Raw genomic sequence first — 24,574 nt, 5'->3', positions numbered from 1 at the left:
TCAATCGAATCCAGCTCTTATCTCTCTTTTGACAAGAATAGTTGCGGAAAATGAGAGTTTGAGAAATCAACTAGGCAAACGGCCCAGAGACCCTGAGGAGCACCAATCGGTCGAGTCCCCTTTGTCTGAATGTAGGCAAAGGCAAATGGCCGAGCCGGGGCAGCGCGAAGATCCTGACAATGGCCAAAACCTCATTCACAATAATGGTCACATTAGAGATCCAAGCTAAAGCCGGACAATCCACCCTATCGTGCGATCCCCCTCATTCACAATCAAACAATGTCTGGGATAGTTTGGGCACAAATCCTCGGACACACCAGTCATAACAATCTGGAACGCCAGCAGCTGCATTGAGTTCCAGTTCAGAAACGCCACCATCCATAGAGGTGTCCGGATCAAGATATGAATCCCAACGCACGAATTGGAATAAAAGTCCACTACCTGCTAACATAGTAGCAGGCAAAAGGCGGGGTAGAATCGAACGTCGGCAACGACTGAATCCCAATCGAATCTTAGCCCGTGATGAATGGATCTGGAGAGAAGAGAATCAAGATGAAGACAACTATGAGAATATGAATGAACAAAGGGTTAAGGAATTGATTAACCAAGCCGTGACCAGGCAAACCATCCGAGACATTCCACTCTTGGAGAGGGCTGTGCGAGGTCTGAAATTTTCACCCTTTGTAAATGACATTAGGGACTGTGTTCATCTTGAGGCATTCAAACAACCCCTCTTCCAACTTACGATGACGTGGATGGATGTCTAAACGAGCACGTCATGAGCTACCAAGCAGCTATGACCTTATGGGAATTTCATGAGTCATTAATGTGTCGTAATTTTCCATCAACATTGAAAGGATACGCACTGTCCTGGTTCAACAAGTTGGCTCCGCGTTCAATTGATTCATTTACCAAGCTCAGTGATATGTTTGTTGAACGTTTTTAGTACAATATGAAGACAAAAAAGAGTCCGAGCACACTGTTCAATCTCGCTATGGAGAAAGGTGAAACAATCAAGAGTTTGGTATGACGGTTCATGAAGCTTCATGCCGAAGTTCAGGATGTGAGTGATGCTTTCGCAATACAGTCATTCCATCAAGCCTTGCATTTCGACAAAGATGGACTTTACAACTCTCTTACTCGAAAGCCGCCTACCACCCTCTTTGATTTATTCACCTTAGTGGAAGGGTACGTTCGAGTGGAAGATGATCAAAAGTCTCGATAGAGAAAGGATGGCGCAGATCCCGTTTCTAAGGACTCCAAAAAGGATAAGATTACCAATCAAGGTAACAAGAGGAGTACTCAGAATAATACAAAGGCCCCAAATCTAGATGAAAATGTATTCACCCCTTTGACTCTTGGCCTTGCATACCTGTACGAAAAAATCAGAACTAAAAAAATGTTATGGCCATTTCGGCATTTGCCGAAAGATCCTACGGTGAAGGCGGATAAAAATCAAAAATGCAAATATCACGATGATATTGGGCATGAAACAGATCACTGCAGAGCTTTATAGAAAGAAGTTCAACGCCTCGTTGACGAGGGACAGCTGACTAAGTTTGTTCAAAACAAACCTCGGTCATTATATCAACTTGGTCGACCACAACATTATCGATGTCATTATGCCCGCACATGTCGATAAGCGTCTCCGCGTCCGTCGGCAAGATAGAAACACGCTTGAAACTTTGTCATATACAAGATCATTACCAGGTCAACAGTTTCAATTTTGACCAAGGTATCAATATGGAGACCTATGAAGGCCACGAGTTGAAGTTCACCGAGAATGACGAAAAGGGGGTTTATTACCCCCACAATGACGCTGTTGTCATTACTGCATGGATAGGAATCTTTAGGGTGCAGAAGATTCTCATCGACACAGGAAGCTCAGCTAGCGTGTTATTCACCAGGGCTTACTCCAGAATGAAACTGTCAGCGGACTTGATCATAGAAGATCGTAACCCAATCATTGGATTCAACGGAGAACCAGGCCATGCCACTGGAAAGTTTCATCTCCCTGTCATGGTTGGGCATCAATCTGTCGGGATAAATTTCCTTTTGATAGATTGTGGTTCTTGTTACAATGCAATTTTCGATAGGGATTGGATCCATGCAAATCAGGTTGTTGTATCCACCTTCCACCAGGCGTTGAAATTCCCCACGCATATAGGAGTATGTAAGATCCACAGTGACCAGATGATGTCACATCAATGTCATGATTTGGCACTAGAAGATACAAGGAAATCTGAAGTCCGGGACAACACGATCCTCCAAGTTGATCATGCCAAATAGCAATTACAGAAACATTGGGCTTATCAGGTACGAGAAGCCCGACGCTCTGAAGAAGGTCCCTCGATCGATCAGTTGGAGGAAGTTCAGATAGGGGGTGAGAGCCATGAAATTACTTTCATCGCTGCCGGCTTACCTCCAACCGAAAAAAGAGCTCTAATTCACTTGTTATGGGATTATCAAGAAATATTCGCCTGGGATATCAACCAAATGCTCGGAGTCGACACCGATGTCGCTTGCCACAGGCTCGATATTGACCCGAGATTCAAACCGGTTCGACAAAGACCAAGGCGGATGGCTCCCGAGCGAAAACTAAAGATCAATGACGAGATTGGTAAACTGCTTGGAGCAGGGTTCATTAAGCCCGTCGAATACCCAACTTGGGTATCCAATATCGTCACGGTTCCAAAGAAAAATGGGAAGCTCAGGGTTTGCATTGATTTCACCAACCTAAACAAAGCTTACCCAGTGCATCCATACCCATTACCTCACATCTCAGATCTAGTAGATGTGACCTCGGGTTTCGAGCGTCTGTCGTTCATGGACGCTTCCTCTAGTTATAACCAGATACCTCTGCTTGAGGGAGAACCGGGGAGCACACGACGGCGTTAAGTAGCGGACCCGTCAATATTGTTTTAGAGTCATGCCATTCAGTCTGAAAAATGCAGGCACTACCTATCAGAGGATGATGAATACAATGTTTGCCGATCTGATTGGGCGTATCATGGAAGTTTACATTGATGACATGGTGGTCAAATCCAAAGAAACACCTGACCACCTTCAGCATTTACAAGAGGTATTCGATAGGCTCATACGATATAAACTGAAGTTGAACCCTTCAAAATGCTCTTTTGGGTTAGCATCTGGAAAGTTCTTAGGATTTCTGATGACTCGACGGGGTATTGAGGCAAACCCTAAACAGATTCGGGCCATTCTCGAAATGCCCCCCACCCTTGAATAAAAAAGAAATTAAGCGGCTCGCCGGTTGTTTGGCAGCCTTGAATAGATTTATATCAAAGTATTCGGATCGATGCAAGCCATTTTTTCAAACGTTGAAAGGTGCCTCAGTTTAGAATGAGGACTGTGATAGGGCTTTTAAAGAAATTAAAGCATACTTGGTATCACCCCCCGTCCTAGTTAAACCGCTAACTGGCCAAGACATTGGAATTTATTTGGCAGCTTCTGAGATCGCAGTAAGCGCAGTATTGTTTGTGGACAACCCGAGGATTTCAATCTACTTCATTAGCAAAATGTTGACTGGATCAGAGAGTAGATATTCTAAAATTAAGAAAATCGCGCTTGCCCTGGTGCATGCAGCACGCAGACTTAAGCCATATTTTCAGGGACATGTGGTTAAAGTGTATACAAAATATCCCCTTCGCAAGGCACTTGGACGAGCCGAAGAGTCTGGCCGCCTTGCTGATTGGTCTAGCTATCTAAGTGCTTACCACATCTTATATGAGCCTTGCACTGCAGAAAAAGGTCATGCTTTAGCTTTTCTGATGGCGGATTTCCCGGTAGAAGATATCATGGTTTCACCCGAGTTATTCGAAGAAGAACAACTGCAAGATTTTCCCAACCACCAACCTGACTCCGTCGAAGAGAATTTCACCGGAGGCGAGGCGTGGGTTGTGTATACAGATGGTTCAAGTAGTAAGAAGGGGTCCGGGATCGGTTGTGTGATAATCGACCCAAACGGTAGCCGAATCGAGAGGTCCGTCCAACTTTGCTTTCCTGCTTCCAACAATGAAGCAGAATATGAAGCCGCAGTATTTGGAATGAGAGCGGCACTCGAAATGGGGGAAAAGACAATCAACATGGTAACGGATTCTAAGTTAGTTGCTTGTCAGTTTGGCGGGTCATATCAAGCACGAGATGAGCGAATGGCGGCTTATTTAGATGTTATACGCGACCTCGCTGCAAAATTTGAGTGCATCTCCATTTTGCAAAGACCAAGGACTGATGTTCAGCACGCTGATACATTGGCCTACTTGTCAGCAGCAGTTGATTCAATTGAACCTCGCAATATCAGGGTAGAGGTCCAGTTACTACCTAGCATTGACCTCCCATTGCCAGATATGGTTGACATTTATGCTGTCGAATGCAAGGCATTCACGCAGATTTATGTAGTCACTACGCGCAGCAAAGCGCGGGACAAGCACCAAGAGCATCCCACTTAGGATTCTCCTCACAGCCATGAGGAGGATGCTGACATCTCCCCCACGGTGAATACTGACTCTGCAGTGGTGGATAATGGGGTTGTACAGGAGAAAGATTCTGCAGTTGATTCCGAAACGGATCTTGTTGACAATGCTCCTGAAATACCAGATGATCAGTTTTCCGACATCGAGTCAATGAAACTTTTACTTCCTGATTGGCATCAGAATATGGTTGAGTTCTTCCGAACTGGAGGACTCCCCGTAGACAGGGCCTTATCTGACAAAGTTAAACGGGATGCATGGCAGTTTGTGTTGTTACCTACCTCGGAGGGGGGGGGGTCCCGCCTTTACAGAAAACCCAGGGGTTCATGCCCACTCCTCCGGTGCCTTACTCCTGAACAGGGACAACATATTTTAAAAGAAATTCATGAAGGCATCTGTGGAAATCATTCGGGTGGTAGGAGTCTCACTCACAAAGCTCTCACCCAAGGATACTGGTAGCCATATATGCAAAAAGATGCCAAACGGTTTGTTTAGATATGTGTACCATGCCAGAAACATGCTCGGATCTTTAAGCTTCCTGCGAATGAGCTTCATCCCATACTTAGCCCTTGGCCATTTGCTAAGTGGGGACTCGACATTGTGGGTCCTTTACCTAAGGCCCCAGGTAACGTAAGGTTTCTCTTGGTCGCAACTGATTACAACACGAAGTGGGTTGAAGCTGTATCCCTGAGTCAGATTCAGTCTTTAGACATCAAATGGTTCATCTGGCGTGATATTGTGTGCCAATTTGGCGTCCCAGCTGAAATGGTATCGAACAACGGCCGACAGTTTGATTCTACTGAGATCCACATCTTCTGCAAATCCTTGAAGATACGGCATAACTTCTCTATGCCCTACTATCCCCAGGGAAATGGACAGGCAAAAGCAATGAACCGTGTTATTCTGGACACATTGAAGAAAAGGCTTGAATCAGCTAAAGGAAACTGGGCCAAACAGTTACCGGGGGTGCTTTGGGCTTACAGGACAACCCCCCGTCGTTCAACAAGAATGTCACCCTTTTCATTGGCATATGGAACTGAAGCAGTACTCCCAACTAAAATAATCGCTCCTACAGTGCGCACACAAGCCATATCCACAGAGGTTAATGCTGACATCTTGGCTCGTGACAGAGCCATGGTGGAGGAGCTTAAAGATGAAGCCCTGCAGAATCTCATGACTTACCAGGATTCTATGAAGCGTAGTTATGACAAGAAGTTACGCGCACGAGTATTTAAACCAGGCGATTGGGTCTTACGTATAAGGCAAAGGAGCAACGAAGAACCCAACAGCGGGAAACTCGGTGAGAACTGAGAGGGGCCTTTTATCATTGAAAGGCCCGCATCCAAAGGTTCTTATTTTCTCAAGAACTTGGTTGGTGATGTCCTAACCAAACCCTGGAATGCGTATCATTTGCGTTTATTTCACAAGTAAATTACTTATCATTAGTTCCACCAATAAATTTCACATACATTGTACTTTCCTTCCATTTTTCATCAATAAAATTAATTTCCATTTATGTTGTGTTTTAATATTAAATTGGTCATTTAGTTTTAAATTTACTAAACTCGGGTGGCGAAGGCCATCCTGCACTTCAGTTTCGGCTTACACCTGGTATCATCATTTGACAACACAAACCCAAGAATGATAATGTATCATTTTTGGTCTGGGTGCGATCGCTTAGGTTACATCAAGCGTCTACCCTTGGTGGATTAACTAAGCTACACTCCGATTAATCAAACCAATAAGGCACTTCTGGTTGTCCTTTGGTCTCCACAAAGATCATCTACTGGAGAATCTTTGCAATGTAACTACGCTTGTTCGTCAAGTGCCTTAGTTGCATTGATATAGTCGCGACAACGGTAGACCACCGTTTAATCTTTTATAAGGATGGTTTCAACATATCCAACTTATTGCCTGAGTTTTTATCTCTGCCGAGTTAAAACAAGCTACTTCATGCAAACATGCATGTGCACCATATCTAAACCATGATAGGAACAGTTCAAGTACTGTTACGATATTAGGATAACTCCCCCTTCAGCGCATCAAGCTCCGCGTCTCGCGTGGCAATTTATTTGGCTAAGCGAGCATTCTCCTCCTGATGGCTCTCATAGCGTCGCGTGGCTAACACCCGTATCTGCAGTCCATATAAATATTAACGTGTTAATTCGCTTCTTTACTAATAAAGTTACAAGTTCAAGTGTTGTTGTTTACCTTGTCTAAATCCCGTTGTAACGCGTCAATCGCTTCCATAATATCTTCCGATGGCAGCACGGCGACGACTCTCGGGGAGTAGGTTCAGGATTTGGACATTGCCTATAGGCAGATCGGCGGCCACGAGATCCAGATGACACGGAATTAAGTACTTCCGTTCCTGTATCAGATACATTAGGGATTAGGGGTTCGCTATCTATGTGACGCCGAACGCCCATCAAATCCACGCGACCTATCTGCTGCAAAGGTCGGTACCATACTACTGATAGGCACTATATCTAAGGGTACTCTCGAAGGCCTACCACTCCTAACACGGAACCCAGAATCACTAGAACTAGTTGCAGCTGACCCAAAAGCCGGAACAGTATGGGGTGGTGTTTCTCCCAACTGCACACCCTTCCCTCGATCATTTCTGGGGGGCATATGGTTCCTCCTCGTCCTCTGAGCTACTGGGGGCATCTGGTTCCTCCTAATCTTTTGAACTACTGACAATAAGATTTCTCCTTCGCGATAGACCAGGCATTGTTCTTAGCAAGTAGAATTATTGTCAATTTTTATTTCCGTGTCGCAAAGTAAGCTGTTCCACAAAAATGCAATGCTCGCACACACATGAGTTACCTGTGGTAAAGTTATATCCACGCAGAGTTCCAGCATTATTCTCTGAGTTCAAATGGACATTAGATGCAACCCGGGAACTCACACTTTCGGTGTGCTCCCATGAGTAAACTGGTGGCACATATGATATGTGTAGGGTAGCCAGTCTCCTAGCGAGGCCTTCCATGCATCTCTGGCGTTGCTTCCCTTGCCACATTTGGTACTCGAGCGCCACGAGGAGGGTCACTGCTAAAGGTTGTGCTTCCTGGCGCTCTCGGCACCCCATCAACAACATGACCGGTACCTACCGGCGTTGGCATTACATCACGTATCCACCAGACCACCTCATCTGGATATGACAAGTCATACGCCATTGGCGGTAGGCTACATAGTACGTTCAGATTACTCCACATTTCCTCAGTCAATTCCCCTTCGGGAGCATGAATCTCATTACACTTGATCCCGGAATGATAAATTTGGTTAGTTGGCAAATATGAATGATTAATTCGAACTCATTTAGAGGGTCAATTTACCTTTAAATATACATGGGATGAATTCTTCGTATTCCGGCCGCCTCCAGTTACTGAGTATGTAACACGGTGTGTCCCATCCTTATGGCTACGAAGAAATCTAGTAAACTCGAACCCCCCCACCTGCGATGTCACCCGAAGACAAATACGGCCTTTGGAGGGAACAAGTTCCGGAACTAAGAGGTAGTAGATGGACTCCCAGTTCAAATGCAAGTTGTACGCTTGGCGAATCGCTTCCAGCCGAGAGATGATCATGTAAAATGTTACGTACATTTGACCTGGGGAAGCCTCCCACATGGATAGCAAGTAGACCAATAGCTCGTTTAATGGAAACCGGAGACCGGAGAGAAGTTGATAGTAGCTCACAATAACTTCACCCGGTCTCACTGTATCCGTTAACGACGTTCCCCTCATTTGCGGTTTTCGAATCCCAATGTAATCCGGAATGTTGAATCTTGTTTGTATGTCTTCAGCTGTTAATTTCGTCACCGTCCGATCCATTATCAAGTTATCTCCTGGCACTAGGGCTGTCAACGGGCCGGACTTGAATAGGACACACCTAGGTCCAGGCCCGGCCCAAATCATATTTGATATTTTGAGTCCAAGCCCGGCCTAAGTCCTATTGGGCAAGTTTGGATTCGGGCCAGGCCTAGGTCCATTAGCAATACATGGGAACTGTTATTTTTGTCTAAAATTTAATCAAATTTGTAAGTGGGAAGAATCGAACCCACAACTCTTATGTGGCAAGCACAATACTAACCAATATGGCTTCCAATTTTCTATGTCAACTTCCAATAAATATAATAGATATATTAATAATATTAAATATAAAACACATAAACTATTATAAATTTCGGGCCAGGCCATTATCGGATCGGACATAGGTATGTCCAGACCTGGCCCAATAATCTTATCGGGCTAAATTTAAAGTCTAAGTCCTTATCTTATCGGTTCGGATTCAATTGGGCTTCGGGCTTGTCCCGGCCCAATGATAGCCCTACCTGGCACCCATCGTTGAATTGGTGGCGCATGCGTTGTCCTGCATTCATGCGGCCAATTAAGTACACAAGTTATAATGCGTATGGACATGCAATGCGTGTTCAGTACAGTAATTGGAGATGGAGATAATGAATATGGAAATACAATGCATGTTATGCTTACTGTTGACCCAACCACTTAGCCTCATTATTCATGGCCCACAAGCCAAAACAAAACCAAAAGCCCACCCAACAAAACCATCAGGTCTTCTCTTTATGCTGCCCACTATTTAAAAGCCCAAAATCCACAAGCCCAAAACAAAAAACCCAACATCTACAAGCCAAAAGTGCTACTGATCCTATACCACCGGCGACCGGCACCGGTCGGTTCAGGCATTTTTACCACCGGTTTGGCCGTTTTTCAGCCGGTTCTGGCTTTTTTACAACCGGTTCAGCAGTTTTCCAGCTTGTTTAGGCGTTTTTGCCCGGTTCAGGACAGTTTCAGCCGGTTCGAGAGTTTTTACAGCTGGGTCACGTGTTTTACAGCTGGTCAGGCGTTTTTCTTGCTGATTCTGGCTATTCCTTGCGGGTCAGTGGTATACAAGCTAGTTCCGGCAGTATACAGGCCGATTCAGGCCTACTTATATATAGATCTGGCGAATTTTATCTATTTTCATACCAGGTCAGACTGTTTCCTTTTCGGGGTCATTAGTTTTAGGCCGGGTCAGTATGTTTTCTTGCCGGGTTAGCAGTTTGCTAGCTAGGTCAGTTCTATTTCAACTTATTTTGTTTATTTTTAGGCCAAGTTAGCATCTCCCATAACCATATCACTAATTTGGTCACTTACTTTACTCATTAAAGTATTCAAGCTATGGGTTTTATATGATGCTTTAAACCTCATAAGCTACACATGCAAAGTTTTACATATTTAATATCTAGTGACAACTACACAAGTGAATTAAGTGAAAAATTGAAAAACATTTACATGGTAAGGCTTGGTTCTTCACTTCTCTCCTTATTCTTCTTTATCTTCTTATCTCTTTCTTTTACTCTCCATCCACACAATTGTTATCTTTTAACTTATCCACCTACCCCTTTATTACAACCATTTTTTATTTACCCCCAACCCCTTTTACTTTTCCCACCTTTTGACTTTAGCCCCTTTTATGATTCATATCATTTATTGATTTACACCCACTTCTCTATTTTTAGATTAACTCTCATTGTCATTTTTTTTACCTAAGACAGTCATTTCCGTTTATACCCTTCACTTTTCCCACTTTTGTTTCTTTCGACTATTTCACACTTTTTCATCCATCTCTATTACATACTTCTTATTTTTTCCCATTACACGTTCCACTTTCCTTATTATTTCATTTTGGTTTTTTCCATAATTTTTCTTCTTCAACATACCACCTTCATCTTTGTTTGCTCCTCTATTGGAGAGGTGTGTGTACCCTACATTATATTTCTAGTCCAAAGTGTACTCGGACCATGGACCGGATGTGGGACCAGTGGCATACTAGTCCAGTGGCCGTCCAAATAAACACTTTTGGATCATTCGGTCTTCTAATCTGTCAAAGTTCGTAACAGTCCAGGGGCCCATCCGGGTGGCCCAAGTTCATGGATCCAATCCGTTAGGATGATTCTGATCCAATAATCCGATCCGCGGAAGCCAAAAATCCTAGTGCAATCCGATAAGATCTTGCACAAGGATAGAATGGAATCTTGGGGAATGATCCTATTTGAGATAGGATCATACTAGGATTCATCAATGAAGGCAATCACCGAGAATCACTTTCTTGGCCGCCAAGGCAGGAGATTGTTATATATACGGAGGCTTCTGCAGCCTCCAAGAACTACGTTTTAAGAGACTTGATCCCAGATTCTTCACTGGGCACGTAGGCAACCAGAACGTTGGTGCAGTCTCTCTTCCTCAAAAATCCCAATCCCCATCTCTTTCGAGCTTTCAGAAGCACCATCACATCGGGAGTGTCGGGTTAACTTTTTGCCCTGACAGGTAGTTCGATGCATTTGCATATAATATTTCAATTTCACACTAGTTATTCTTTGAGGTTTGAGGTTAGTTCAATGCATTTGTATATATTTTTTCGATGTAAATTCGATTCGATTCGAATTCGATGTATTTGCATCTAGTTTCTGATTTCTCATTAATTATTTTTTAAGGCAGTTATATCCAGTTTTTTATTTTCGATTAATTATTCTTTGAGGTTAGTTCGATGCATTTGCATTTGCATCTAGTTTCTCATATCCGTTAATTATCCTTTGAGGTTATAGTTTCTGATTACCCGTTAATTATTTTTTGGTGTTAGTTTGATGTATTTGCATCCAGTTTCTAATAATATCCCATTAATTATTCTTTGAGGTTAGTTCAATGTATTTGGGTCCAGTTTCGATTCACATTAATTATTTTTTAAGGTTAGTTCATTTTTCGATTTCTTGTTAATTATTATTTAATGTTAGTTCAATTTAGAGTTTTCGATTTCCCGTTAATTATTCTTTGAGTTTAGACCTTTCAATTACAAACAACAATTAAAACACAATCAAAACATATAGGATTACCAAAACAAAATTAAACATTTATTTTTCCCAAATGAAACTAAGGTAAAAACAAAAACTGGTCAGCAACTACTGAAAATGTTTTCTCCGTAGACTAAACCATATATCCATGTCGATGCTGCATCATAAAAAAAAGTTATCCTCATGCCAAATGTGATAAGCTTTCATCTCTAGCTCATTCAAGCATATCCTTTCTCCCATATCGTTCTAATATCTCCATCACATTATCCTCATGTTTTAGCAGTGACAATTTCCATGGCTAATGTCAATGCATTGCTTTTAGCATAATAATTTTCGTAATAAAGTATCGATTGACTCATGAAATTAAGTTCGACATACCTAACTTTCAGAGGTAGCAACGAAGCTAAAGAGTTACAATCATGGCCTCTTCACACGGGGAAGAATGCCAATCCCAAGTGCATAATATCTATTGGCATATAATTTAAACATTTCCAAGAGGATCCGTTCAACATTAAATAATTGGTATGATATTGGAATTGTTGATCAAGCCAATCAGTTGATGTTATGTACAATTGGAAGAGGTGGGATATAATTGGAAGAGGTGGGATATTATTGATGTTCTCAGCTAATGTTGAAGACATTAAAATTCTCTAGCCCAGTCCACCAGTATACATTAACCTTTTTTCATACTATTCAAAAGCTATTTGTTCCAATGGTTTATAATAATCTACTTAATTTCTAATATTTGGATCAAGTAGATATTATTCGTTAATCCAATGCTCACCACGGATTTTCAAGTGACATGATTAAAATGAAAAGTACGCCAATGCTCACTGTGGATATATAGGTTGAATTAACCTTCCACCTATATATCTTATACATACTCAAATATAAATAATTGCGTTTTTTTTATCCATTTTGTAAGCAATTATGAGGCTTAAACCATAACTTATAACTCATAGTATAGGGTTTAAAAGAAACTCATGCAGTAGCTTATGGGAAGAAAGCAATAAGTCACATTAAAAGATGGGACCTTGGTGGATTTGAACCACCATCTCTTGAGATGTACTTACACACTCAAGTGCTCTTCCATTAAGCTAAAGATCTAGTTCGAGATACATATAAGCATAATATGCACGATAGATCAAGTTAAAATTGGTAACAACTCAAGTGCTCTTCCATTGAGCTAAAGATCTAGTTCGAGATATATATATAAACATAACGTGCAAGATAGACCAAATTAAAACTGGTAACAGCAAGATACACTACAGGCTTAATAATTTTATTTTATATACACAATTCTATTTTTCTATTTTTAATAGAATTGCATGCGTAGATTATACTTCTAAAAAAGTACTAAAAAATCTAACAAAAAGCCTCCTCTACAAATAAAAAGGATTAATAAAGTACACTAAAGGTACGTGATTTGATTTATGCTAAACATGCTACTCAAACCCATTGTTGTGTAGATTTAATAAAAAAATTGCCATCCCTAATATACTCAAGTGTAGTCACTAAACCAAAGTTGCTTTTATTTTATGATAGACACCTAATAAATCTTGAAAGGATAATCAAGCGTAGTCACCAGAGGTTATCAGTTGTAATAGGCACCTGATAAATCTTGAAAGGATAATCAATCTAGTTTTTCTTAGGTATAGTGCAATTTAGACAAAGTCAATACCGGTTTTCCATTGTAAGAAGCTAAGTAGATTGGAGACTTACCACTTTGTGAGGAACGTTAAATATGGATCTTATTCAAGGACAGTGAGAACTGCATTTATTTTCCTAACCGGTTTGGTAGAATTGTGACTCTTGAGAGAATAGATCTATAATATACTGATGGACAGACTGCATATCAAAACAATGATGATTTTTCAGAAGTTAGTTGTAATATATTTCAGAAATTATATGTAATATATTTTCAGCTCATCAAGAAAGACTTAATTTAGTGAAAATGCATAGGATACTCCATACTTGTATAAAAAGTTGGACTACTTCACAGTGCTAAATCAATATAGAAATATAACAATCAAATCAAGACTGCAAGAATGATACAAATTATTTTGGTAAAGAGTAAGGATAAATGAATGACAGTTATATGGCTTTAATGATTTGCATATATGAATGATAGATTGCTAATAATAGAATTGGTATAGTGTTCTAATCATCAAGTGAAATTGAAAGATGACAAAATATCAAAACCACAACCTAAGTAAATCAACCAAATCATTCACAGAAACATAGAGTAAAGAGCTTCAACTACACAAAAGTGAGATAGTACTTGAGCGTCAAATCACAGTACTATGTATTTAATAATGTGAAGCAACACTTTAACTAACATGCCAGATATCTAATTGTTTAGACCAAAGTTTTTCTTGGAGCTCCTAAACTAACGGGATAAAATGCAGTGAATCATTTCACACTCATGCTAACTAATGGAGTAGAGCTATTGTAGAGAGAAGATCAGTTGTCTTGGAGTCATGCCAAAATTTTATTACTTAATAATAAAGAAGAATGTAAACTTAAGAACTCACCTTGTGATTTGGGATCCACTTTGGCTAGAGAAATTTTTTAGTGGTTTTCTGACTAACAAATTTGACAATCAAATAAACAGATTCCAAAAACGGTTTCATAAAAGTGCCATCAAAGTGAAGAAGAGCTCACTTTTCAAACTGAAGCTTAGTACTACAATGGTCATTGCTGGTCAAAAGGTCCTTGAGAACTTATATATGAAGAATATATTTAAAACAATTATCTACATTTAAACCCTAAACCCTAATCTCTTACATAATCCCACTTCAAAAACATATGTGGGAGAGAGAGTATACAAAACACACGCTTAAGTGAAAGATACACACTCTCTCCCTATCTTCTTGATGTGCATAATTTCACTTGGGAGTGATTGGTGTATCAAGCTAAGAGTAATAATGAATATTTAAGGCATGCATATAAGAAACATTCATTTCTGAAACTGAAATTTAGATAAAGCTAGTGCTATAATGAATAAATAGAATATATTGATTTAAGAACTCACCATCCCTGAAGGTGAAAAACCCACATTCAGAGGCTACATCTCTATCTCTCTCTTTTTTTTTTTTTTTTCGTCACTTCGTCCCTCCACTTCATCTCTCTCTCTCATGTCCTTTCTGAATCATAAAAAAGATAACGTAGATGGATAACAATGAAACAAAAACCATCGTATTTCAGTCCATTTTGACAACGCAAAAGACACGATTAGCATTTTTCTCCACATGAGATGGGGCTAAAAATATTTTAAAGAAATTGGCCTCCATGCCCAGAGTATATCATCTTACTTCAGTTCATTTGGTTCGTGATACAGAGTGCATTTTCTTTTTAACACATTTGATATTCAGGCATTCTACTCTTATATCACCCACTTCTAGCTCCAAAGAGCTCCGGTTCAGCTGCTGTAGTGGACTGCCCTTTTTACAAATCCAGTTTCACCAAAAACTTTTTGAGCATTGTAATTCACCATGGCAGCTACAAATAGAATTAGAATCAAATGCTAAAAATTAGATCAGACATGCAAATCAATTCAATGATAGGAAGTAAGTGAATGCAGATAATTGAAATGGAAATACCAATCTTTACCAACGAAAATTTCAGGTCAAGAAAAATAGATATGAAACAACAATGTTTACCTATGGCAATAGGGAGTTCACCCTGAAGTCTTGATTTTAAAATGTACATGGTACATCAAATAGTGCATTGCGTGCAAACATCGTTTCAAAGCTTCCAATGGCTTCTAGTTGGTCGGCTGCACTCATAATTTAGGAAGTTATGAGCCATAGATTCAAACTCTAACAAATTAAACAAAAAGGGCAATGATGGTCACTTGAGAAATACCTTGAAAAAGAATATGATCCTCCATAGGCAGATATTTGGCAAACAAAGGTCTAGATCAATGGTTTGATATCCCCTTATCAGGGTGATTCCCAGGGTAGTAAGCAACAATCTCCTTCCCATATGGACCTCCAATTTAAAAGAAGAGTTATACATTTAAAGGAGATATGACGTAAATTACAGCCTTTATATTGATTCAGGTGCCCAAAAAGAAGAAATGCACTTTCTATGATGATAATAACAATGATTATTAAAATTTAAAAGGAAGTGCTGATGGATATACGACTATGGGAAAAGACGTTATACGTGCAAAAAATTGTGCTAAAAAATGTTGTTTATATGGAAAGGTACGGATGCATCTGTGCCTATCCCCTCCCTTGCTAAATACTTCCATGATACTGAGAAAAATGACTATTGGGATTATCCCTTTAATGAAAAAACCGGACTGACACTATACTACAAAACAAAGAAAAAAATAAATTATACCCAAGTAATTCTTATCTGTCACCATGTTTAATTTGCAATCAAGAAGCTTTTCTTCGGATTGATTGATTCAGGCAAAATTTAAATTTGGGTATCTTAAAAATTAAAACAGCGAAGTAGTGTTGCTCAAAGTGAAGACAAATCGCCACCTCATATCCATATAGAAAAACTATGGATATTGTTCCACAAACAAAGCAATATTTTCCTTCATTTTTTTGATAATTGAATATTATTGATAAAAAAAAAACATAACTACAAAGTGAAGTAGAAATATAGGAGGGTTGTGAGGGAGATCCTATATATTATGAAACAAACTAATTAAGCTTAGAACCATTGAAAGAGAAATGATCACTTTCATAACATATTCTAATCCTGCAAAAAAAAAAAAAAAACGACTAAAAGAAATTTGTTACCTTCATTTTCTTCTTTTGCAATCAAATTATTGTGTTGAATCATATACATGGTTACATTCTCAATCAGATGAGTAGCGGTTCCCTTGAATAACCTGCGTCGCAGTGATCACCAATCCCCTTGAGAAAATCAATGTCACCTTATCATAACCAATCCAAGTGAGAAAGGAAAACTAAGCAAGACTTTAAATCGATTAATTAGTACAAAAGTTCATATAAGTATAGTGGCCTTTTCAGTGTACAATTTAATATCGCAGCTACATTAAATAAGTTATACCATTATGTATTCATTATCCCAGCCATATTCCATATTTACTGAGTTGCATTGCATGGGCACAATTTGTTAAAATCTTACTCACTTTCTCACGCTTTTGTACAGTACCCATTTCTTTTAGCAAAACTTTTTTTTCCAACAATTTAATTGGATAAACACTTGCTATTAAAATGTGGAAACCCTCAGTTACTTAACATTTCCTACTTGAAATTAGACCGACTTGTAAGGCTTAAAACTTACATTCATAACAACTCATTTAAAATAAATGAGTTATTGAGGTGAAATGTAAAATTCTAATAAATGACGCATATTTGTAAGACCTTATTAAGCAAAGTAAAATTTATCAAATTTGCTACTTCACACAGAAGGCTCGGGTTGACTTAACCATTAAGATACATGGGGTTTATCGGCAATGCATTTCCAACCCCTGTAACCACACAAACCAAGCATACAATGCACTCGCTCAAGATGCCTACAAAGGTTCCAACCCCCTGTAACCATACAAACCAAGCATATGAAGCACTCGCTTAAGATGACTACAATGGTTAATAGAAAGAACAACGAATATATATATATATATATATATATATATATATATATATATATATATATATATATATATATATATATATATATATATATTGTGTGTGTGTGTGTGGAAGGCCCCCAATAACTCAGGCCAAAACTCTAAAATAAAGTGAATTGAGCACATAATCTGCATTGGAGTAGCCACTACCTTCATTCCAGCTGCCTTTCTAGCCATAACTCCAATCATGGTTCAAATAAGGTAGATACATAAGAGTTTATGGCACTAAGCTTTGATCATAGGCTTCATAGCGTAAATGGATTCTCCCAACTCATGGGAAAATGTCGTGTATGTTCTACTATTTTTCCCCAAATCCCAAATATATATATATTAGTGGCCAGGTCACATATGATAGAAAAAATAATTATGCAATAAACTGTGTTAATTTGATATCTAGTTAGATGTGTATTTTTGATTAACTTAGCATCTCTTTAGTGGAGAATAATTTGATTCCAGAAGATACTATACGGACTACATGCGGAGAATAAACAGTAAAAAGTTTCCGCAATATAGGCAGGCAAAAGGATGGACTTTAGTTTATTAGTTGCAATTGCGTAACTGTACATGCCCTACAACACATAAAATGGTTGGATTAGAATGTGAACGCATTTTCTTGAGAACTCGATTTCATACAAACAGTAACACCTAAACATGATCACACTATATCAAATAAGTCTTGCCCCTAAAAAACACAGGACACACTGTAAGTCATGCGAGATAGTGATGGTTTACTACACAAACAATTCTTGAACTAAAACCCATTCAACAGGTTATATACTTGCACAATTTCTTAATAGTCTATGAAGAACAACTACTCAGCATGCTTATATGGAATATTAAGCTTTTCTATTAAACAAAAAAAAAACTAATTTCGTTAGCAATTGTATATGGAATCCGTCAAACATATGCCATTGAGACAACTTTTGATTGTTGTGCTTATAAGTAAATTACAATCACATATACAAAAGCCATAACGTCTTAAGTGGCTTAAGCTAATACCTGAAATGGACGAAATTCATGAATAGTTACCCATTTTATTTTGGGTAGTGATATCACTCTAATATAACTTCAAAGCTCACATTCAATCCTAATTATCTTTCTACTATACATTAGCTTTGTGATGATGTCCTAGCTATAAAGGGAGTGCCACCATGAAGAACAAATTACACTTCGTGTAGATGGAATCTGCAGCAACAACATGCTACATTACCCTCAATCTTAAATAACCTAAGAGGCTAGTCAATATAATGTGTTTCTAGTTCTGTCTCATATAAGTTCAAGAGGTTATAGTAATAAAAAGGTTGATGACACAGAGTATACTTACCTAATACTGATAATTTAACTTGAAGTGTTGAATAGCGATGTTCCATGTCTAAGTCCCTCTATATAAGTGCATAAGCATATATATTCTATTAAATTGTCCATAAGAAATTCAATCACATGGTTCATATCTAAGTTTTGTATTTCAACATACACCACTTTAGGTACTTCACTCCAACCCAACAATAAACCGATCCCAATTAACATCCCCATTGTAATTCCAGAAATTAAAAAAAAAAACCTCTAATTGTATTAAGTTTGAAATTGGAAATTGCATACCCAATCAATCATCAAATTGTGGGAACTTCAATTCGTTTTGGCAGTGGTGCCAGTTCATCCTTGCATGATAAATTTTAGGTTTATTTACTAACTGCAGGGATGAAATATTAAAAAACATCAGTTATAATAACACTGATTGTCAAAAAAATTAAGGAATACTTGTTTGGATGGAAAATCGATTTGCTACATCTAGTTCAGAAACCTTCTTTCTTCGTGGAGAATGGATTTTTGTCTGGAATAAGGGGTTTTTTTTTATTAAGGAGTCCAAGGTTTTTAAGGTATTAAGAAACCTTCTTTCTTCTTTCTCGAGATGCACATTCCAAGTAGGCCATTCCAAGTAGGCCATTCCGAGTAGGGACTAATTTGCAATAAATTGAAATAGGTATGAGCATGGTGGAGAAACTTCAACACTTCTTTTGATGATAAATTCAAGCATGCTGTCACACCCCGAATTTCGATAAATCAGATAATATAAATGATATCCGACTCCTCGATATCCGAGATGTGACAACAACCTCCAAACCCAATCTATATCATAACCCTAATGAATAATAACACATGCGGAAAAGTAATACAATAACATACTCAAAACCATCCACTCATCATGATGAATACTTGTGGTCAGAATTAAGTTACAAACTTCTTCACTTAATAATACGAAAAAAATAAATTAAACATATGTCCCCAACAAATTTCCACTACATCTCAGAGGAAAAATGAAACAACATCTTATTGAAAATAAATGCTAACATCAATCACGAGCAGCCCGCCACCTTCTCGAACATCAGCTAACCCTGTCCAGGCTGATCGACTATGTTCATATAAGAACACACCCGATTAGCAAACATGCAAATCGGGTCAACATTATAAATAATGTTGGTATGAGTAGCCTTAGAAAACCATATAGATATACATAAAATTTCATTCTTTACAGGGCAGGTAGTTCCTCCATCGAGGCGCCTTAGCTTAAGGTAGTTAGTTCCTTCATAAAGGCCCCTTAGCTTCTAACTATGAGTAAATAACTTATGGCATCCTAATACTTACCGTTATGCATGCTCTATCGCAGAGTGGGTCCTCTCTGCAAGAATAATTAGTTTAACCCACTCTCCTGCAAAGCAATTTGTGAAAAATCATAGCATAAATTGAAACTTAACTTGCTAACCACACCGAAGGGAAAAATAACATATCAGTAACATTTATCAAGTGTTTATCAAGTGTCCCTAGTAACACGTCGTCTCTATGTTTTACCTAGTTTTCCTGGCTACCACAATCGCTACCCAACGCCGAACATGTACATCCACATGCCTCCCCTTACATAATGAACCACTCCGTGCGTAACTACCCTGGCGGGATGCCCGACACCAAGTAAATCCTCACACGGAAGCAATTATGTAAGTAATGCCACTATTCGGGAATAAAATATTGCGCATCATCGTTCTATTTTTGCGAGCGGAATAATCAAGCCACTATTAAATTTCGCCAGAGGGCCATCAAATTTTCTTTGAAGCGCCCGGAAGGGCCAATCACATTACTTACGCCCGAAGGCCATTCAGATTAACTGAAACGCCAGAAGGGCCAATCACATGAGTTGTGGTAGCTAGGTTCTAGGATTTTCGTTACGTAATTTATTCAAGTGTATATATCTATGCATCTTAAAATTTCTCTATTTTCACGTGTCAATATTTACACAAGATCAATGTCAAATCTATATTAGATACCGACAAGCAAGTTTATACAAGTATCACCCACATCCTATCTTCGGATTGGTCCATAAATTCAATCTATAACATTTTTGGAAAAAGTCAACAGTCAACGGGTCAACAATCAACCCAACAGTCAACGGTCTTAACCGGTGGTCATTCCACCCGGTCCTTACCCAAATCCATATTTAAAAAGTTCAAACCCTGGTCCTAAGCGACTGGGCTAAACTGACCCGGGTTAACCCGGCCCATAACTGATCTGGCCCAATTGGAAATCTCAAAATTAAGTAGATTCCATGCGACCCAATTCAAATTTTAGGACCAGCCCACATAAACCTTGTAAACCGGCCCAACCAGAACTAATAGGGTCCGGCCCAACTAATTAGTCCTAAGTCCAAAACTACAAATGACACGGAGCACCTTTGGATGCGCTCTCCACGGTCATCCCTTCCGCAGCAACAACCGCTCCTTCCAGCCACCTCCAAAAACCTTCACACACCACCCAATTCGATCTAAGCGAAAATGGAGTGGGTGAAAAACCACACGACTTTACTTCACCACTCAACCACCAATTTTCAGTTTTTACAACACTCCAAAATTTGTTAGATCCGACCCCCATCACTATTCTTGGGAGTTTTCGAACCCCCACAAACTCTCTACCACCACCATACCTCATACCAACAACCCTCAATACACCAAAACAGTTCAAACACGAAATAAAAACAAAACAATCAAAATTACTCAGTAACTCAGTAATGGCCGAAATGGCGTTTTAGACAGAGGAGGAGGTTAGGGGCTCGCGCCTCCCTTCACCACCACCTAATGGTGTAGGCGGTACTAACAATTCTTCAGTGTATTAAACATGTATATGAAAAAAATCCATGGTTGATCAGAACAAAAACGGCATGAAAAATAATTGAAAGGTGGGTTTTCAGTAACCGAAACGTGGTCTGTGTATGTGTCTAGATGCGAGAAACAATACAGAATAACCACTCACAATAAGAATAATCTTTGAATAGAAAAAGCAGAAAACGAAATATGAGCGTAGCAGTCTTTGGGCGTACGGTTTCTTTGTGTCCATATACGGGGAAAAACCAAAATGAACTACTCACCTTATGTGTTAACAATGAAACGAGAAAATATCGGCCGAAAATAATGAAAGATCCAATCCCAGCTAGCTCATGAAATCCGTGTTCTTCTCATTGTTGGCTTGTGTGTGTTGTGTGAGGTTTTTCCAGAAAAACAAGTTCCTATGAAGACAACCTATATTCTCCTTAACTTCCAAATTACTAAATATTCTTATATCCTAACTATGGAAATATTATTTCTATTAAAAGGATTATATATGTGTTACTTAGGTTAATAACTTGTTTCCTTTTTATTTAAAGCTTTCCAAAAATTAAAGATAAATTACCCACATTCAAAATTCAAATACTAGTTTCATTTATTAACATTATTCGAAATTATTATTTGGTATTTCACACGCTAGCACGTTGACCAGAAAAAATGATCAAATACAAAAATATTAAATATTGTTCGTAGATAATGTAAATATAAAATAGGGTCTTACACTATACACACCTTAAAAGGATCTCGTCCAGAGATTTGATGAAAGGACACTAAGCGAATAACTCGGGTCGTGATTCTAACCTTGTCCTCTAACTCCCACGTAACATCCTTCTCATCTTCACTCCATTGCACCTTCACCAAGTTCACTTGTGCGCCGCCGAAGTTGTTTCACGTCCACGGTCCACGATGGTGATAGGTTTCACCGAAAGTGTGTCAAATCGTCATTAATCTCGATCTCGATCGTGGCTCAACAATCTCGGCCGGGTCTTTCACACACACTTCGAAGCATGGAAATATGGAAGACATCATGCACCGAGGATAAAGTAGCAACAGCAACGCGAGCTGATATGCCACACTGCCAACACGAGCAACAATCTCAAACGGTCCAATAAATCTAGGGCTCAACTTGCCCTTTTTCCCAAACCTCATCACACCACGCATAGGGGACACCTTCAAAAATGCAAAATCCCCAACTTCAAACTCAACTCCCTTCCTCTTTCGATCGGTAGTAGCTCTTAAATGCCGAACATCTTAAAATCCTAACATTCTCTGCAGTCTCCCTAACAATGTCCGGACCAAATAAGACACCATCACCCACCTCGGCCCAACACGCCGGTGATCTACATGGCCTCCCATAAAGGGCCTCGAAAGGTGCCATGCCAATACTAGAGTGAAAACTATTATTATACGCAAACTCAACCAAAGGAATGTGTTCCTCCCAACTGCCTCCAAAATCAAGGACACATGCCCGCAACATGTCCTCCAATATCTGATTCACCGCTCTCTTTTGTCGATGCATGCGAGGGTGATATGTCAGGCTCAAGTTTAGCCGTGCCCATAGCACTGGAAGCTCCCCAAAACTCGATGCAAAAGGGGATCTCTATCGAGACAATGGAAACAGTACACCATGGAGTCTCACCACCTCTCGAATGTACTTCTTCGCCAAACTATCGGTGTTTAGCCGTACCCCAATTGGAATAAAAGTGAGCAGATTTAGTCAATCGATCCACAATAACCCGGATAGACTCATTTCCCTGCGGGACTTAGGTAGTCCATCCACAAAGTCCATTGAGATTTGTTCCCATTTCCGTGGGAATCTCCAAAGGTTGCAACAAACCCGAAGGCCTTTGATGCTCTGCGCCTTCACTGTTGACATAAAAATGAGACACATACTCTCCCACATCTCTCTTCATACCTTCCCACCGGAAAGTCCTCTTCAAGTCATGATACATCTTCGTACCCCGGGATGGATAGTGAACCCGAGACCTATGAGCCTCATTCAATATCTCTCTCTTCAACTCAACATTATTCGAACACAAAGTCTATTGGGACTCTCAAAAAGCACCATCGAGAATCCAGCGACCAATCGTAGGGCAATCATCCGGAAGATCCACCACTAAGTCACCCAAACGCCGGTACCAAAGAAAGATCACACATCGTAGGTTCAAAACCTTACTCACTAAGGAAGGCTGGACAGTCAAACTACCAACAAAAGCTCTAGCCGTCCCCGACTCAACATGCAAATCTACTGAAGCTAAAATCTTGAGGGACTTCCACTCTTGCACCACAAGTGAAGTCATCACACTGTGTTGCCTACTCAAAGCATCAGCTACCACATTTCCCTTACCAGGATGATAAAGAATCTCAAAGTCATAACTGCTAATGTACTCCATCCACCTCTGTTGTCTCATGTTCAACTCCTTCTGTGAGTACAAATACTTCAAGCTTTTGTGATCGTGGTACAACTCAAACATCTCCCCATATAGGTAGTGTCGCCATACCTTCAAAGCAAATACCCTGCAAAGCTCCAAATCATCGGGGGGTATCGCCTCTCATGGAGTTTCAATTGTCTAGATGCGTAAGAAACCACCTTCTGGTCCTGCATCAAAACACATCCCAAACCCGTACCGCTAGCATCAGTAAAAACCACCAACTTCCCACCTCTAATAGGAATAACTAAGATTTATTGTAGTCAATCTTTGTTTCAACTCTTGGAATGCTCGTTCACAATCATCATTCCACAAGAACTTAATATTCTTCCGAGTCAACTGTGTCATCGGTGCAGCAATAAGAGAAAACTTCTCTATGAACCTCTATAATGCCGGCCAATCCTAAGAAACTCCTCGCCGATTGGCATTAGTAGGTTGCTTCCACTCCTTAACCGCTACAACCTTCGGGGGATCTCGCTATCCCCTTTTTCGATATCACATGCCCTAGAAATCTGACTTGACCACCCAAAAATGGCGCACTGGCGAACTTTGCATATAATCTTTGCTCCCTAAGAATCTGAACACTAACCGCAGATGCTCCTTGTGCTCCTCAACACTCTTGGAGTACCGCGAGAATGTCGTCAATGAAAATAATAACGAACTTTGTCAAATACGGATGGAACACCCGATTCATCAAGTCTATAAAGAATGCAGGTGCATTAGTGGGTCAAATGGCATAACAGAAACTTCATTACAACCCATAGCGAAAGTAAAAGCGCGTGAGAGAAATACTTTGCTCTTCCACACTCATCGATAGTACCGGTCCTCAAGTCAAACTGCGAGAATATCAACGCCCTTTTAGTTGATCTAGGAGGTCATCTATCCCGGGCAATGGGTACTTGTTCTTGATCGTCGCCTTGTTGACTCCCTATAGTCAATGCACATCCTCAAGGTACCATCCTTCTTGGACACGAAGATAGTCGGTTTTGCGACCACGGCGAAGTTACTCGGGACGTATAAACCTAGTTCATACACACCTT

General features: G+C 39.7%; 1 protein-coding gene and 1 long non-coding RNA gene across 3 annotated transcripts; one reads left to right on the top strand and one right to left on the bottom strand.

Moving 5' to 3' along the window:
- Positions 1–1,743: 1,743 nt before the first annotated feature.
- LOC147522093 (uncharacterized) lies at positions 1,744–2,898 on the top strand. The gene is made up of 2 exons (XM_086567151.1): positions 1,744–2,118; positions 2,317–2,898. The coding sequence occupies exons 1-2, from the start codon at positions 1,744–1,746 to the stop codon at positions 2,896–2,898; spliced, it is 957 nt and encodes a 318-aa protein (XP_086423277.1).
- Positions 2,899–14,556: 11,658 nt separating this feature from the next.
- Positions 14,557–16,188, bottom strand: LOC147522092 (uncharacterized). Of its 2 annotated transcripts, XR_015194946.1 has the most exons (4): positions 16,101–16,182; positions 15,208–15,333; positions 15,003–15,118; positions 14,557–14,841 (listed from the first exon to the last, which is right to left on the bottom strand). It is a non-coding gene; the product is annotated as an uncharacterized LOC147522092 (long non-coding RNA). The 2 variants fall into 2 exon arrangements; XR_015194943.1 differs by having other exon boundaries at positions 15,208–16,188.
- Between the last annotated feature and the right edge of the window lie 8,386 nt (positions 16,189–24,574).

This window comes from Coptis chinensis, chromosome 1 (assembly GCF_015680905.1).
Source record: "Coptis chinensis isolate HL-2020 chromosome 1, ASM1568090v1, whole genome shotgun sequence".
Classification (NCBI taxonomy): domain Eukaryota; kingdom Viridiplantae; phylum Streptophyta; class Magnoliopsida; order Ranunculales; family Ranunculaceae; genus Coptis; species Coptis chinensis.
The sequence above is the reverse complement of the archived record's forward strand: the minus strand, read 5'-3'. Positions and strand labels throughout refer to the sequence as shown.